Source organism: Centruroides sculpturatus, unplaced genomic scaffold (assembly GCF_000671375.1).
Source record: "Centruroides sculpturatus isolate CEXI.00-Female unplaced genomic scaffold, Cexi_2.0 scaffold145, whole genome shotgun sequence".
Lineage (NCBI taxonomy): Eukaryota > Metazoa > Arthropoda > Arachnida > Scorpiones > Buthidae > Centruroides > Centruroides sculpturatus.
The window spans coordinates 668786-683534 of record NW_019384293.1 but is presented as its reverse complement, the minus strand read 5'-3'; the positions used below and the strand labels follow the sequence as shown (position 1 = coordinate 683534).

The following is a 14749-nucleotide window of genomic DNA, read 5'->3' as shown; positions in this document are numbered from 1 at the left end:
TTTTAAATAATAAAATTTGCATTTATAAAATATTATAGAACATCATCAGTGCACGATTATATATAAATTAAATATATAATTTAATAAATTATAGAATATATTATGAATATTTTAATTTAAAACATTGAAGTTTTACAAATTATTCTTTTAAAAATAAGAAAAATAAAATAATACATTGCTCAGAAAATAGTTACTCTTCAGTTTTTCTATTCATATTTTTCAATATTAATTTAAAAGTTTATGATATTTAATAATACTTTTTATTAAAATATTTGAAGCAAAATAAATTTGAATTGAATAATACTTTATTCAATATTTTTTAAAATATCTGCATTTAAACATGATAAGAATCAATTTTGACCAAGATTATATAACCATTTAAACATAGTGATGGATAGTTCTATTCACTAGTTATAGGTAATTAGATGATTCTCTCTTCATCTAATTACTATTTAATCGTCATAAACGTTAAGTAAAAATTGTAATGATAATGATGATTAGTGATGTACAGTATTATTATTTTTTTCTTTAGTAGAAAATAATGATGATTAAATAGTAATAATTCAATATGATAATGTATGATGATAATGGTGATGATTTAGTACTTATTATCGTCAATTTAGATGAGTAGTGATTAGATAATGGGGATAACCATTTAATTACTATTTAATCATCATAAATACTAAGTAAAAATTGTAATTATAATGATGATTAGTGATGTATCATTTGATTTTTTTTTATTCAGTAGAACTTAAGTTGTGATAGTTCATTATGAAATTGTACGATTGATGATGATAATAGTGATTATTTAGCAATATGTAATCACCATCATCCATATTAATTTTTTTTCTTTAAAAAATACTCGATAATAAAAATCTTCATCAAGATTTCACTTCCAACTTTCTTTAACAAATTTGTCAGATTTTTTCTCCTTCTCGAGATAAGTTTAAAGTTTAAAAAATGACTTGAGGTAATCTCACCTTTCCTCATCGTTTCTGTTTGATTCCCGGAAGGTGTGCCAATCAAGTCGAACATTGACATTTTCATGTCCGGTGCTGTCACTACTGATCTTGCTGGATTCCATACGTATAAAACATCCTTTGAGGCATAACCAACTGAAAATATTAGATTTATACAAAAAGAAAAGAAATTCTTAAGTTACAAGAGTGAAAATTACAAGTGAAAGTTCTAAGAGTAAGTAAATCTGATTTTTTTGAAGCTAAAAAAACTACATCATGCATTCTATGAAGTGATGAGATGGAGATAATTAAGAAGAGAAATTGTAGTCTTTTATCATTGTGATGGGTGTTAGTTGGCAGAGATTACTCTCTTTTACCTGTTGGATGTTGTCATTAACGTCATCCACTTTCTTCTTTCATTTTGCTGGATGCGACTCCTGACCATAATCGCAACATCCGGAAGAAAGTGATGAGGGAAAATAATGCATACTGATAAGAATTATAACTAAAACTGATAAGAAGTGTAACACAAACTGATGAGAAGTTTGATGAAACCGATAAGAAATGTGTTGGAATAATAAGAAAAGTAACGCAGATTTTTTAAAAGAGTAATCAAAAGTGTAAGAAAATTAATGAAAACTGGTAAGTAAAGTTAAGTTAACATTATATATTTTGTAGTTATATATGTTATTTTTCTTTTACTTGCTTTCATTAACGTGTTTACCAAATGAACTGGCGAGAAATTTTAAGGGAACTCACTAAAAAAAGTAATGCAAACTGATGAGATTAGTGAAGTAAATTGGTAAGGAATGTAAGTCAAATTGGCAATAAATGTGGTGAAAATTAATAAAGTAACGTTAACTTGTAGGGATAAAAGAATAGATCGCAAACTAATAAGGAAAGCAAGGCAAACTGTTAAGAAGAGTAGCACAAACTAGTAAGGAAAGTAACATACTCTGCTAAGAAATGTAACGCAAATATAAAAAAAAACAGCTCAAACTGTTCAGAAGTAGTGTTAACAGGAAAAGTGACACAAACAAATACGGAAAATAGCTAATTAATTAATAAAAAACCAACAGTAAAATGTCAAAAATATAACATAAACAAGTAAAAAATTTAATAAAGATAAATAAAAATATATATTTATATAATATACACTAACACTAAAGCAATATAAACTGATTATAAATGTATTGAAAGTATTACTAATTTGATTATGCTGTACAGAAAATTTGTTCCAATTTATATTTATGAAACGTGAGAAGATGATCATTAACTCTTAATTTATCCCTTAAAGCAATATTTTCCACATTGTTTACTATTAAAACAAGCATTTTTAAACATTATATTTAATTGAAATTTATTAATAACAATAGCTAAAAGCGCTTTTATGTTGTTTGCTTTATTTATTAACACATAAATTTATAAATTTTTTAATTTAATTTATTTTAGAACGTAAACGTAAATTAATAATAATTCTATGAAATTTATATAATCATTATTATTTTATTTATTAATAAAAAACAAGGTCGAATAAATTGCTTACAACTTCCAAATTCCAAAGGACATTTCTGTTTATCCATTGGGAAATTTTCTAAATTCATGGGACAACTTGCTCTAATTGTTAACCTAGAAAAAATATTCTTTTGAACACATTTTTAAATTTATTTAATGTTAAGAAAAGTGAAGGAACCATGAACTTGAATGAATAGGCGCATTTCTCCTTTGTATCTCTTCCTAACTACGTAGAATCTCATGACCAAGAGCTTCTATGTAAAACTTCGTTTGCTGTGCGTAGACTCATGAAAACTATGGGCATATATAATGAAGATTATGCTTTTCGCACAAGCTTTACTAAAGATTATGATGATTTTTTTAATATAAATTATGTTTTAGTCCCATAGATCACGACTCCATATAAGCCTACAGAAGACACTACCCAAAAGACTCATGATTTCTTCAGTTTTTATCTGACTCACGATTCTTTCATGTAGACACGTGGCACAGTCTTATAGATCTTGAAGTCACAAACTCAATTTCCTTTCATCTGGTTTAGGCTTTCTTCAAATAATCACAACTTTTCCTTTAAATGTAGGCTCATTCATGGTTCAAGTTTTTTTCATGGTTCTTCTTAGAAGTCTCGTGGCTAATACTGTAGCTTAAGTGAAGCTCTTCTAGCAATTCTAGTGAAACCATTACCCAAACACATAATTAATTTACACAAAAATTAATTTTTTTAAAAAAATCTAAACATTTTAAATGAATTTTACTCCCGTTATACATATTTTAACAGAAAAAGAAGATCGTTTGTAAATCCACTGCAAGATTCTACAGACACGTTCATGGCTCCTCATAAAGGCCACAGACCACTTCATTTCTTTATAGATTAAAGAACAAAAAGTACGTATTTTTATGGAAATTTTTTAGATTGATCGTTACAAACCTTGAAGAATACAAAACTCTTCCATCTTGATGTAAACGAACGAATTTATTTGGTGTGGTAATCATATGTAGATAAGAATGTTTCCCATTATAGAAGTAAGTATCTGGTTTCCAAATTCTTTCTAACATGGAAATAGAAAGTGCTAAAGTAGACATGGTCCCCTTAAATGCTAATCTCTTATCAACCCAACTTTGACGAAAATAACAGTCCATAGAGTAACTCTATTACATAACAAAAAACAAGAATATTAACTTTTTTTTCTAAAATAATAAATTAATATTTATTAAAAATATAAACATCAGATCTAATAAATAATAAATACATTTTTTTAAATAAAAAATGAATAAAATAATTACCATATCAATCTCAGAAACAGGTCCCATACTACGAACTTCGATGTCAATTAATATTTTTGTTGGTGGACCTGAAAAATTTAAGTCTAATAATTCGAATTAACATTCTAATAATTAATTAAACATGTAAAAAATTTAATTTTTTAGAAATTTTTAAATACTTTAACGAAAAAATACAAATTTAACTAGCAGTCTCTCGATTTTTACGTATCTAACTCAGTTCTCTAGATTAAGGAAGGACAAACAGACAGACAGATGCTAGTGGGAATTTATAGCTCTACAATTTTTCAAAATAGCAGCCCAAATATTTCTACAAAAGGATTAAAAACGTCAAGCATTTTGAGGAATTTAAAAATCAAGTATTTTTATAAAAGGATTAAAAATATCGAGTATTATTTAGAAAAAAAAGTGAAGATCAAGAATTTTTTTAGAAAGAGAATTAAAAATATCAAGTGTTTTGTTAGAGGAGATTTGGGCTTGATCTTAATCTTGATTTAAAAGAAAACTGACCAACTTTTTTCAAAATACACTTAACTTTATATTGAAATTCTCTTCTAAAAAATCAAATAATTTTTTTAGAAATGAATTAAATTTTTTGTCTTGGAAGTTTTTTTCTAAAAGACAAAATTTCACAAAATTTAATGGCGTGTTTGTGTAGAAATTAAGCTTGTAAAAATTACTTAAAATCATAAAAAAATAATGTTTTTTTTTTAAGTTTCTATTAATAATAATTTCTAAAATTATTGAGTTTTAGACTTATAAAGAATAGAACTTTTAGAAGAAAATAAATTACAGTATATGCTCTCCACTTCAAATAGTAGTATCTTGCCCCTGTACATCATACCTTTCCTATTAATAAACCCTGTATATCATACTTTTACTGTTAGCAACAGAGTCATATTGGTCATGTACACTTTAGTAATTGATCATATGGTCCTTTCAGGGGAAAAGTTTTGAATTAAAATAGCGTAACTTCCGATTTGCATCGGAAGTACTATACGTACTGTACATAATTAATCGGGGCTTCCTGCCCATAAGCTTTTCATATTTGGGCTCGGCTTTCATCTATCTCACTTCGTTAATAACTTATTAATATTTTAAGAGAAACTGACCTTGCACTTGACCAACTTTCATCCAAAAAAAAGGGGGAAAAAATCAACTCTGTATCGATTTTAAAGTTCTTTTAACTCTTCTAAACTAAACAACTTTCTTAGTTTAAACTTTAAAGCTTTTCTTTGATTTCAAGTAAACTTTAAATTCATTCGAAATTCAACTTTGAATGTTCATGAGTACATGAACACGGGATTGATTTTATTTAATGGTACACAAGTATATAGAAAATCGCTGACAGAGCATTTAAAATAAATCCAGCCTACATCAGCTTTATTTGATTTACTTCGAGACGTCTTCTACAGTCATTTCTTTGAAATTTATACAAAAAAAAAGAAAAAATTCTGTACTCACCTCCAAAATTTGGACGTAAATGGTAATCGTATCCATGCATCAGACCATCTAATAATTCGGATATGTTTTGATTATATGCACTTTCTGATATGCACAATCTAAAATTAAAAAAAAAAAAAACAATGGTTAATTGACTTTTTACAAGGTGTTTTTTTAAGATATTAAGGTCTTTTAAACGTGGTTTATTTACCTAAATCCAGCTAGTGATATCAATATCAGATATACGACATGGATATAAAGAGCTAGAAAATTAGATGCCAGCAGCATGTTAGAAACGTATATCAATATGAGAGATCTCCTCTGGATGAATCAGAGGTGCATTCTTTCTTCATCTTCAGTAAATAACTTCAAAAAAATATATCAAAAAACGATTTTTTTTATCGTTTAGTAAATGTATAATAGGAAGATAGGTTTGTGATTTGTATTTATATAGGAGGATAAGTTTATTTTTAATTTTCTCTTTAAAAATATACAATAAAATAATAAATGATATAANATGTTTGGGGTTCACGATTTTGTTCCCCTAATTTGAAGCTTAATAACTCCTGTGTTTTTTATCGAAAATGTTTGAAAATTTTTAGGGAGGTTTGTTTATTAGACAGAGTGATGCTATTAAATTTTGGTAAGTAAAGATCAAGAGAGTGGGGAAATATAGGAAGTCACGTGTCATGTCTCGAGTGGGGTTGGACTTAGTGGCGATTTTACTAGTTATTAGCATTTACAATTTTTTTTAAAATAAAACTCATTACTAGCCTCAAAATTTGGCTTTTTGCCAGTTTATAAAAATTAATAATATAAAAAGTTTTTTTTTAATAAAATATCGCAATAGATGGCGCCACCACAATTTTAAATGTTTTTGTTGGGAAAGTTAAGCAACTAGTAGTGTTTGTTCTCCATTCTCTAATATAAGAAAATTGAAAAACTATATTTATATTATATATCACATAGAATAATGAAGCTTGTATATTTTTATGACTAACAAACAAACAAAGAAGATACAAACATGTGCTCCTTCTGTGTTTAAATTTTGTTCTGTCCTGAAGCACGTGTCTGTTGTTTGTCAAGCACACGGGAAGAATAAAATAAATTTCTTTTTTTTTTCAATAGTCAAAAAACAAAACAAATCTAAAAATTCGAAAAAATTAATTTATTCTATATTGTTAATATAGATTTAAAACTTATATTTAACAGTATAGGCCTATATATTTTATATATTGCTAAACTAAAAATACTGTACAGTATACTATTTTATATACCGTGTAACTAAAAAAAAATATATATATTTTTAAATATTTAAATTTAAAATAAAAACTATATATTTTGAATTTCGAAAATTAGTAATTAACAGAATTAAAATTTATATTTGAATGCAAAATTTTTACATGCAGTCGAAACCTCCTAACAACGTTCATTTCTCCAGAAACGTTTCTTTTTGAAAAGCTTAAAAATACTCTCTGAACGACGGCCATTTCTTTAGAAACATTCGTTCTAAAAAGCATATCAAAAACCTCTCAACAACGGACATTTTTTATATTCCCATCTGCAACTGTTGTTTAGAGGTTTGACTGTTTATGTTTGAAGACAGTGTTTCAGTTTATATTTCTTTTAATTAAAAAATGTATTATAAAAAAATAGTTTTTTTTAGAATTTATAAATGTTGTATTTCGAAAATGTAACTTTTTCGTGCAATTTATATGCTTAAAATTTTCTAAAAATATCAAAATTGTTTCGACAAGCGCGAAAATTCAATTGCACCTACGTAAAAATATATTTGAGAATTTTGTTAAATATACGAAAATTAATACAAAAATTGATTATATTTAAATAAATACACATTAAAACATTCTATATTTATCAAAAAGTAACCTTAAGTATTAAAAAAATACTTTATAAGTGATTTTTTTTGGAAGTATGTTCTATTCAATATATGAATCCAATGTATTTACGTATTTTCGTATAAATGAAAATATTTTTATTGTTTTTTTTTATGTTCAAAAACATTTATTTTTAATTTTTGAAGTTAAAATTATAATTATTTATCATTTTAATTGTGTAATTAACAGTATAAAGCATTAAAAATAATAATATAGACATTAATCTTATGAGAATTTTTTACAATTTATCCATATCGCATCCAAACATCCCTCAATTTGATAATCATGTATTTTAAGAGAGATTTAATTCGTTTAAAACAAAGATTTTCAGTCGATTACAGACTTTCTGATAGAAAAAGAGAACGATATAAAAGATATATTGTGAAATAAAATCTAGTTTATGAGATTTCTGAGCATAAGAGTTTATATAAATAAAGTTTAATCCGAATCAGTATCGATGGTAATTTAAAGGTTTTTGGAGATACTGTTTACAATATTCGATTGTTTTTTTCAGGTGCTTTTCGTTGTATTCAAAGGTTTTTGAGATGCTGTTCACCATACTCAAAGATTTCTGGGTTATTGCTCACCATATTCCAAGGTTTTTTACAAGTATTTTTGAAAAACTAGAGGTAAAAATTTCCACAATATCACTTTACCATGTCAGTTTATTGTATAACTGAACCGAAACAGAAGTTTCTATACTTTGAATTTGTGTCTTATGCACTTCCATTGTCCGAGGAAAATCATGTTTAAAAATAAAAGGCAGAAGGTATTGAAAAACTTATGAAATATTTTGCTGTAGAGTCAGCTGAGCAGTTCTATAGTAATGTTTTAGCTGAAACAAAGACAAATAAACATCATTCTCATGTCGAAATGTTCGATGAATCTTATAATTATGACGTATACAGGTGAATAAAATACCAAAATGAGTATTCGGTATAATAGTCTGATGTGTTTTTCTATAACATATATGAGTATAACTCTCAAAACTTGTTCTTCCGTAGAATGAATGAGTTTTAAGTGCGTCTAAGAATTTTGGTGGCAAGTATCTTGTCTTGATTAACAGTTGGATTTCCGTATGACATTGTTCCAGACACCTCCTTCGAACAACTTGAATTCTGCCAAAAATCCTAGTCTTTTTTGCCTGATAGTATTTGTCGTGGCTATAATTTGGCTATGGGAGGGCGGCGGATAAGTGGCGACCGAGATGATGTCATTAGACATCTGGCCACGAGACGCTTCAGTTATCCATGTAAAGCTCGTGAGCTGTATTGTGTTTCAGAATAAACTTGTACCCGTTGTTAGAGGTGTAGACTAATTGAGTATGTACAAACGTGTCATTTATACTACGATAAATGCCATATAGTATTTTGGCTTTTTGCAAAATTCATGAACAAAAACATCTTCATGAACAGAACGAGTTTTGGGATGGGCGCTTTATTTTTGTTGGTGCTTTATATAAGAAATTTTTAGTTTAAAAAAAATGTTAAAAAAACACAAAATTAATAAATTAAGTTTTGTATAATTTACGTTAATATGAATTATTTCTAAGTACTTAACAATTTTCATTTAAAACACGAAATTTAAAGAATACAAAGTCTCAAGGCAATTTGATCTATCAAAGTTCTTGAATTCTTGATTTCAAGAATATTAAAGTAAAATTCTGTTCTACTATATTCAAGATCTTGAAAGATACAATCAATCGAAATAAATCATTTTTGTCACATGACGAAATGGCAGTTTGAATGAAGGAACGTGAAAAAGCTTATCACTGAGTATCAATTATCTAAAATACGGCTTTCAGTTATTATTACAGAAGAAATATAGTAAAACGTACGGAATAGCTCACAGAAATGACACAAGCATTCTCACGCGACATCAATAAAATTTTTAAAAAATAATAAAGCAAATAAAAAACCGAGTGACCATAATTAAAGTGTCCCTATTTAGAGCACGATGTAACTGTAACCTCTGACACAAAATTTTGTTTGCAAAAGATACGGAAAAGGATTTCGTAAAAAAAAAATTAGTTCAAAAACTTTCGCTAGGAGCACTTTGGCACATATGATTTGGAACATGTTTCATCTTCGAAATGTTGCAACTTTGATAGACTTAAAGGATCGTATTAACATGCGCATGCGAAGCATCACTAGAAAGCAATTGCAGTCAGCTGTAGAAAACACTATTCATCATCTTTTACGTCTGAACAATGAGGCGCAACATTCCTTACATTAGTAAACAGCCTCTAAAGAAGGCATCTCCCTTGCTGAACGAATAGATGCGTTTTTGTTGTTTTATTTCGTTTGGTTTTCTGTAAAACGTTCCCTAGAATAAGTTTTTGAACTAAATTTCTTTTTCAAAATAAAATTTTTATCCTTCGCATAGTCCATATACAAATTTGGTGTCAATCCGTTCATTAATTACAGGTACAGAAGAGTCTGAATAGAGATATTTGAATTATAGGCACCCATGTACTATACTTTGAGAACTCAGTATTCGGCTGAATATTCGAAAATTTCTAAATCCTATAAAAAGTAAAACATTGACATTAGCAGTGTACTACTTTCTCGGTGCCATATTTAAAGTACAAAATCTGGAGAGAAGCCAATCCTTTCACCTACAAATGTCTATTGCAGGTAGACAAGATCGTATCAAATAATCCCGAGAAGATTTTTTACGGAAAACTGATCCCTATTTAATTGTTTCACAAGTGAAGAAAACCCGGAAAACTTCACTTGGTCACCCTATTGGTAAGGCTACCAGTGTCTAATGATTTTAATCACTCGGGTACTATTGGATTTAATTTAATCTTCTAGAGGCGCCTTCAGAAAATATTAATTCTAATTTAAATTATAACGATTATTATTTATTGTGACATCGTCACAATGTCAGGTTGCAAGTTTTCGTCACAATGCTCTCAATTTAACTACTGTCTTTCCCCTGTTATCCTGTTAACAATAGAGTCATGCCGGTCATATAACTCCGTTCAGGAAAAATGTTTTAAATTTAAAAAAGAGTTTCAAAAAATCTTGTAAAAAATTAATAAATTCATTCAAACATTCAAAAAATTTATGCTCTTATAAATTTAAGGATATTATCAAAAAATCGTAATTCTTTAAGTTATCTTTACACTAATCTTATGCAAATTTCAATTATTCAATAGTAAAATTGGATTTATTTAATGAAAAATAATATTTTAATCCAAAGAAATGAATCCAATAAGTTAAAAACACTAAAAAGATTATCATAAAAATATTATAAATTGAGTGTAGAATATAATAAAATTTTTTANAAATACAATTAAAAATATATATATTTATTTATTAAAAATTATTTTTTATTTAATAGAAAACTCAACGTTCATTTTATATCCATTTTTATTTGATTTAAAAACTTTTTTACAATTCAAAAAATGTTAAATGAAATCTCCACAATACTTTCATATGTATAAAATTTAATATTTTCTTCTTAATTCTTCTAAAATGTTATAAAAATCGCTAAAAATTCATTCTAAAAACACGATTTATTATCCATTTTTATAGGGCTGTAATTTGAAAAAATTGTAGACCAAGAAATTCCCACTGTCGTCCGTTCGTCTGTCTTTCCTTAATCGCGAGAACTGAGTAAGATAGATGAAAGAAGAGATCGAATTTGGAAACATAAATAGCAGGGGGTCCCGATTAACTATATATAAACTTCCAACGCAAACCGAAAATTACGTTATTTCAATTCAAAAATTTTCTCTTGAATGGTGTTAGATACACCTGCACAACTCTATTGTTAAATGATGTACAGGGGCAAGCTCTTAATTTCAATTTAGAATTAAAAAAACATACATAAAAAGCCCTATTATGCTTTCATATATATAAAAATTAATATTCTTCTTCTTAGTTCTTCAAAAAGATCATAAAATTCGTTACTAAAGACTCATGTTTTATGATTTAACAACCGTTTGTAAAATTTTTTAGAATTCAAAAAATGAATATCGATTAAATCCTTTGAAATCTTTAAATTCATATAAATTTTTTTCTCTGATAAATTTTTATATTTATTCGAAAAATACGAATTTTTTCAATATCTAAAAAAGCAAAAGAGTTTATCTTTCAGGAGAGCTTATATAAAATGAGATATTATACAAGATCATGAATCAATAAATCCTTAAGATATATTTTAGTGATTGAGAGATAAAAATCCAGTTGATAAAATCTTATTTAAAGCTTTATTTGATCTTTCTAAGAATACAAAGTGTTCTTTTTATCTTTTTTTTTTTTGGTTAACCACTAATACTTTTTACACTTCACACATTTATTATCTTAAGTAGTTTAAATCGTTATTTTTTTATATAAATATTTATATATTTTTCCATTATTTTTAATAATTTACATTTTAAAAAGTAAATAAAACATTCCAAAAAAATTAATTTTTTTTGTTTCAAAAAACACACGTTTAATATATGGTTAATAAATATACACACAGTGACCCAAAAGTCAATTGGCAGATATATTGAAAAATAAATTAATTCGGTTAACTGACTTTTCTGCAATCTAAATATCTACAGTAGTATTATAATGAAGTTCTTTTTATTCAAGATATATTTTTAATATGATAATGTTATAATAATAGAAAGTTTTGTTAATTTTGTAAATGTTTCGTCACAATGCTCTCAATTTTACTACTGTCTTGCGCCCCTGTAAATCATACTTTTCCTGTTAACAAGAGAGCCATGCCTGTCATCTTCTCGTTCTGGGGAAAATTTTTTAATTAAAGTTTTTCTAATTTTGATATTATTCATACTAGATTGATATTTTTGCAGAAAATCTATACACATACAAGTAAGCACGTACCTAAACACAAACACATAAGCATAAACGTCTAAACACAAATATACAAGCACAAACACAATATACAATACAGTACAAATAACCTAAACATAAACACACACGCACAAACACCTAAACACAACACAGGTACTGCACAAATACCTAAACACAACACAGGTACTGTACAAATACCTAAATGAAAAAACAAAAAGTATACGAAAACACAAAACATATACCCTCATAAATACGCCCATAACACACACATATATTTTTACATTTAATATAATTTTTTTTTATTTTGCTAAATTTAACTCATGCAAAGATTGGTGAGAATTAACAAATGTTATTTGGACCATCAAATCATCTATTTTGTCTTCTAAGTACGTGAAAATCGCAGCTGCAGATAAGGAAAGGTGATCTCATTTGTAACATTTTTGCTACTTTTATCTTGATCCTGTTTACAAATCTCTTTATCTGTGGACAATGTAAACTTTTCGATTCTTATTGCTTATTTGCTTTTTGTATATAATTGATTGACAATTCAAAGTAAGGTGTTAAAGTATTGTCTCTTACTTATATCTGTAAATAAAACCGATTAAACTTATAGTTTATGTAGATCTGTCTTCTTGATTTGAATATTTTCTGTATTTTAATAAATGAAAACATTAATAATACACTTTAAATTTGTGTAGAAAAATGAAGCATGTGTTCATTACTTCCCCGGCTGTTATTATATATAACAGAGGGAAAGTATAGCTAATGGTTAAAAAATGACACCCAAAGATTTTTACATTTTTGGACTCAGGATTTTTGAAAAAATTCGGGGTTTTTCTGTATTAATGTATGTTTGGGGTTCACGATTTTGTTCCCCTAATTTGAAGCTTAATAACTCCTGTGTTTTTTATCGAAAATGTTTGAAAATTTTTAGGGAGGTTTGTTTATTAGACAGAGTGATGCTATTAAATTTTGGTAAGTAAAGATCAAGAGAGTGGGGAAATATAGGAAGTCACGTGTCATGTCTCGAGTGGGGTTGGACTTAGTGGCGATTTTACTAGTTATTAGCATTTACAATTTTTTTAAAATAAAACTCATTACTAGCCTCAAAATTTGGCTTTTTGCCAGTTTATAAAAATTAATAATATAAAAAGTTTTTTTTTAATAAAATATCGCAATAGATGGCGCCACCACAATTTTAAATGTTTTTGTTGGGAAAGTTAAGCAACTAGTAGTGTTTGTTCTCCATTCTCTAATATAAGAAAATTGAAAAACTATATTTATATTATATATCACATAGAATAATGAAGCTTGTATATTTTTATGACTAACAAACAAACAAAGAAGATACAAACATGTGCTCCTTCTGTGTTTAAATTTTGTTCTGTCCTGAAGCACGTGTCTGTTGTTTGTCAAGCACACGGGAATTTACAACGTGTCTTTGTTCTGTGTCTTTAAAATAAATTTTATAATATAATTCATACATAAATATACAGTCAAACCTCAGGCAATGGCCACTACTAAACATCCGCCATTTTTTAAGGGACTTAAACAAAAATGTATATGTTACTGTGAATGACGATATCTGGCGAATGTCAACATTCTCCGGTGAATGTCAGCATTCACACAGTCGTTTCGTGTATGTACGAAATATTTGCTAAATATCATTATTTCTCACTTACACCGGCAAATGTCGACATTCGGCATGCACTGATGGTGAATGTTGAATAAAAATATTTTTATTACGTTAAGACAAAAATGCAACTTTTTAATATATGAAAATAGGTGAAAGCTTAAGTAACAGCACATGTAAATAAACTGTTGAACCTAAAACGAACAGTACATTCTTAATCATTAAAGAAAATAATACAATAATAAACTTACACATAAATTATGTGATTAACGTTATACAATCTTATTTATTGCAACAATTTAAACTGTTATGGCACTTTAAATTGTACAAGAGTCCTTTGCTTTTACAACTGCATTTATTCGTGGAACACTTTTTTTGCAATGACAGCGTGTATAGCCTTGCCCTCCACTTTTCGAATTAGCTGCAACTGCTTCTCTTAGCGATATTTCTTGAGAAGAAATCTCATCTATGGAAAGTAACTTTTCTTTACAAATTACGAACTGATTACGTTATTACGTGATTACGAACTGATTACGTTATTACGTGATTACGAACTGATTACGTTATTACGTGATTACGAACTGATCTGTTAATGGTGTCTTTTATTCGGATATCGCCAACGCCTTACCGATGACCTCTCTCATCCTCCACCACTCGACCTGACAAACCGATCCCCACCTCACGGGATAAAAAGAACAAAAACGCCATCCAGTGACAAAGTGAGCAGTTTCCACCAAACCGTTGCCGGAAAAAGAGGTACCACCGTGTCCTACCTCCCGCTACCCACAAAATATTTGGTGATAGACTGTCGCCTCTCTGTTGACATCGGCTTCTCGGGTGTCGTTTCGACCTCCACCAAAGCTTATCTGTGCTTGTCGACATACACCGGCGATTGTTCAAATGTATAATAATATAACCAAATATTCGGACTTTCACTGACGTATTTTGTACGTGTCGACATTCTCTAATTTCGGTCTTTCACAGTAACATATACACAAAAACCTCTAAACAACGGCCATTTTAATGTTTACGTCAATGTCCGTTATTCAGAGGTTTAGTTTAGAGATTATTTCACAGATTAATTTAATTTTCAAAAAATTAAACAAAATTTTCATAATGTAAATTTTCTTTTATATCTAAAACTTCATTTAATATTTGTACAATTTAATTTTTAATTAATTTACTTTCGAATTTAAAAAATTATATATA

At 27.7% G+C, this 14749-nt stretch overlaps 1 protein-coding gene across 1 annotated transcript in view; it reads right to left on the bottom strand.

Annotated features, from left to right (window-relative positions):
* The window catches only part of LOC111618675 (gamma-aminobutyric acid receptor alpha-like), a 42865-nt gene that overhangs the window by 7354 nt on the left and 20762 nt on the right, over positions 1 to 14749 (bottom strand). Inside the window, exons 2-7 of the mRNA XM_023360269.1 lie at positions 5410 to 5564; positions 5220 to 5317; positions 3759 to 3826; positions 3403 to 3623; positions 2506 to 2588; positions 981 to 1115 (exon numbers count right to left, since the gene is read on the bottom strand). Of these exons, the coding sequence (XP_023216037.1) occupies positions 981 to 1115; positions 2506 to 2588; positions 3403 to 3623; positions 3759 to 3826; positions 5220 to 5317; positions 5410 to 5486 (682 nt within the window). The 5' untranslated portion in view covers positions 5487 to 5564. The remainder of the gene's footprint in view (positions 1 to 980; positions 1116 to 2505; positions 2589 to 3402; positions 3624 to 3758; positions 3827 to 5219; positions 5318 to 5409; positions 5565 to 14749) is intronic.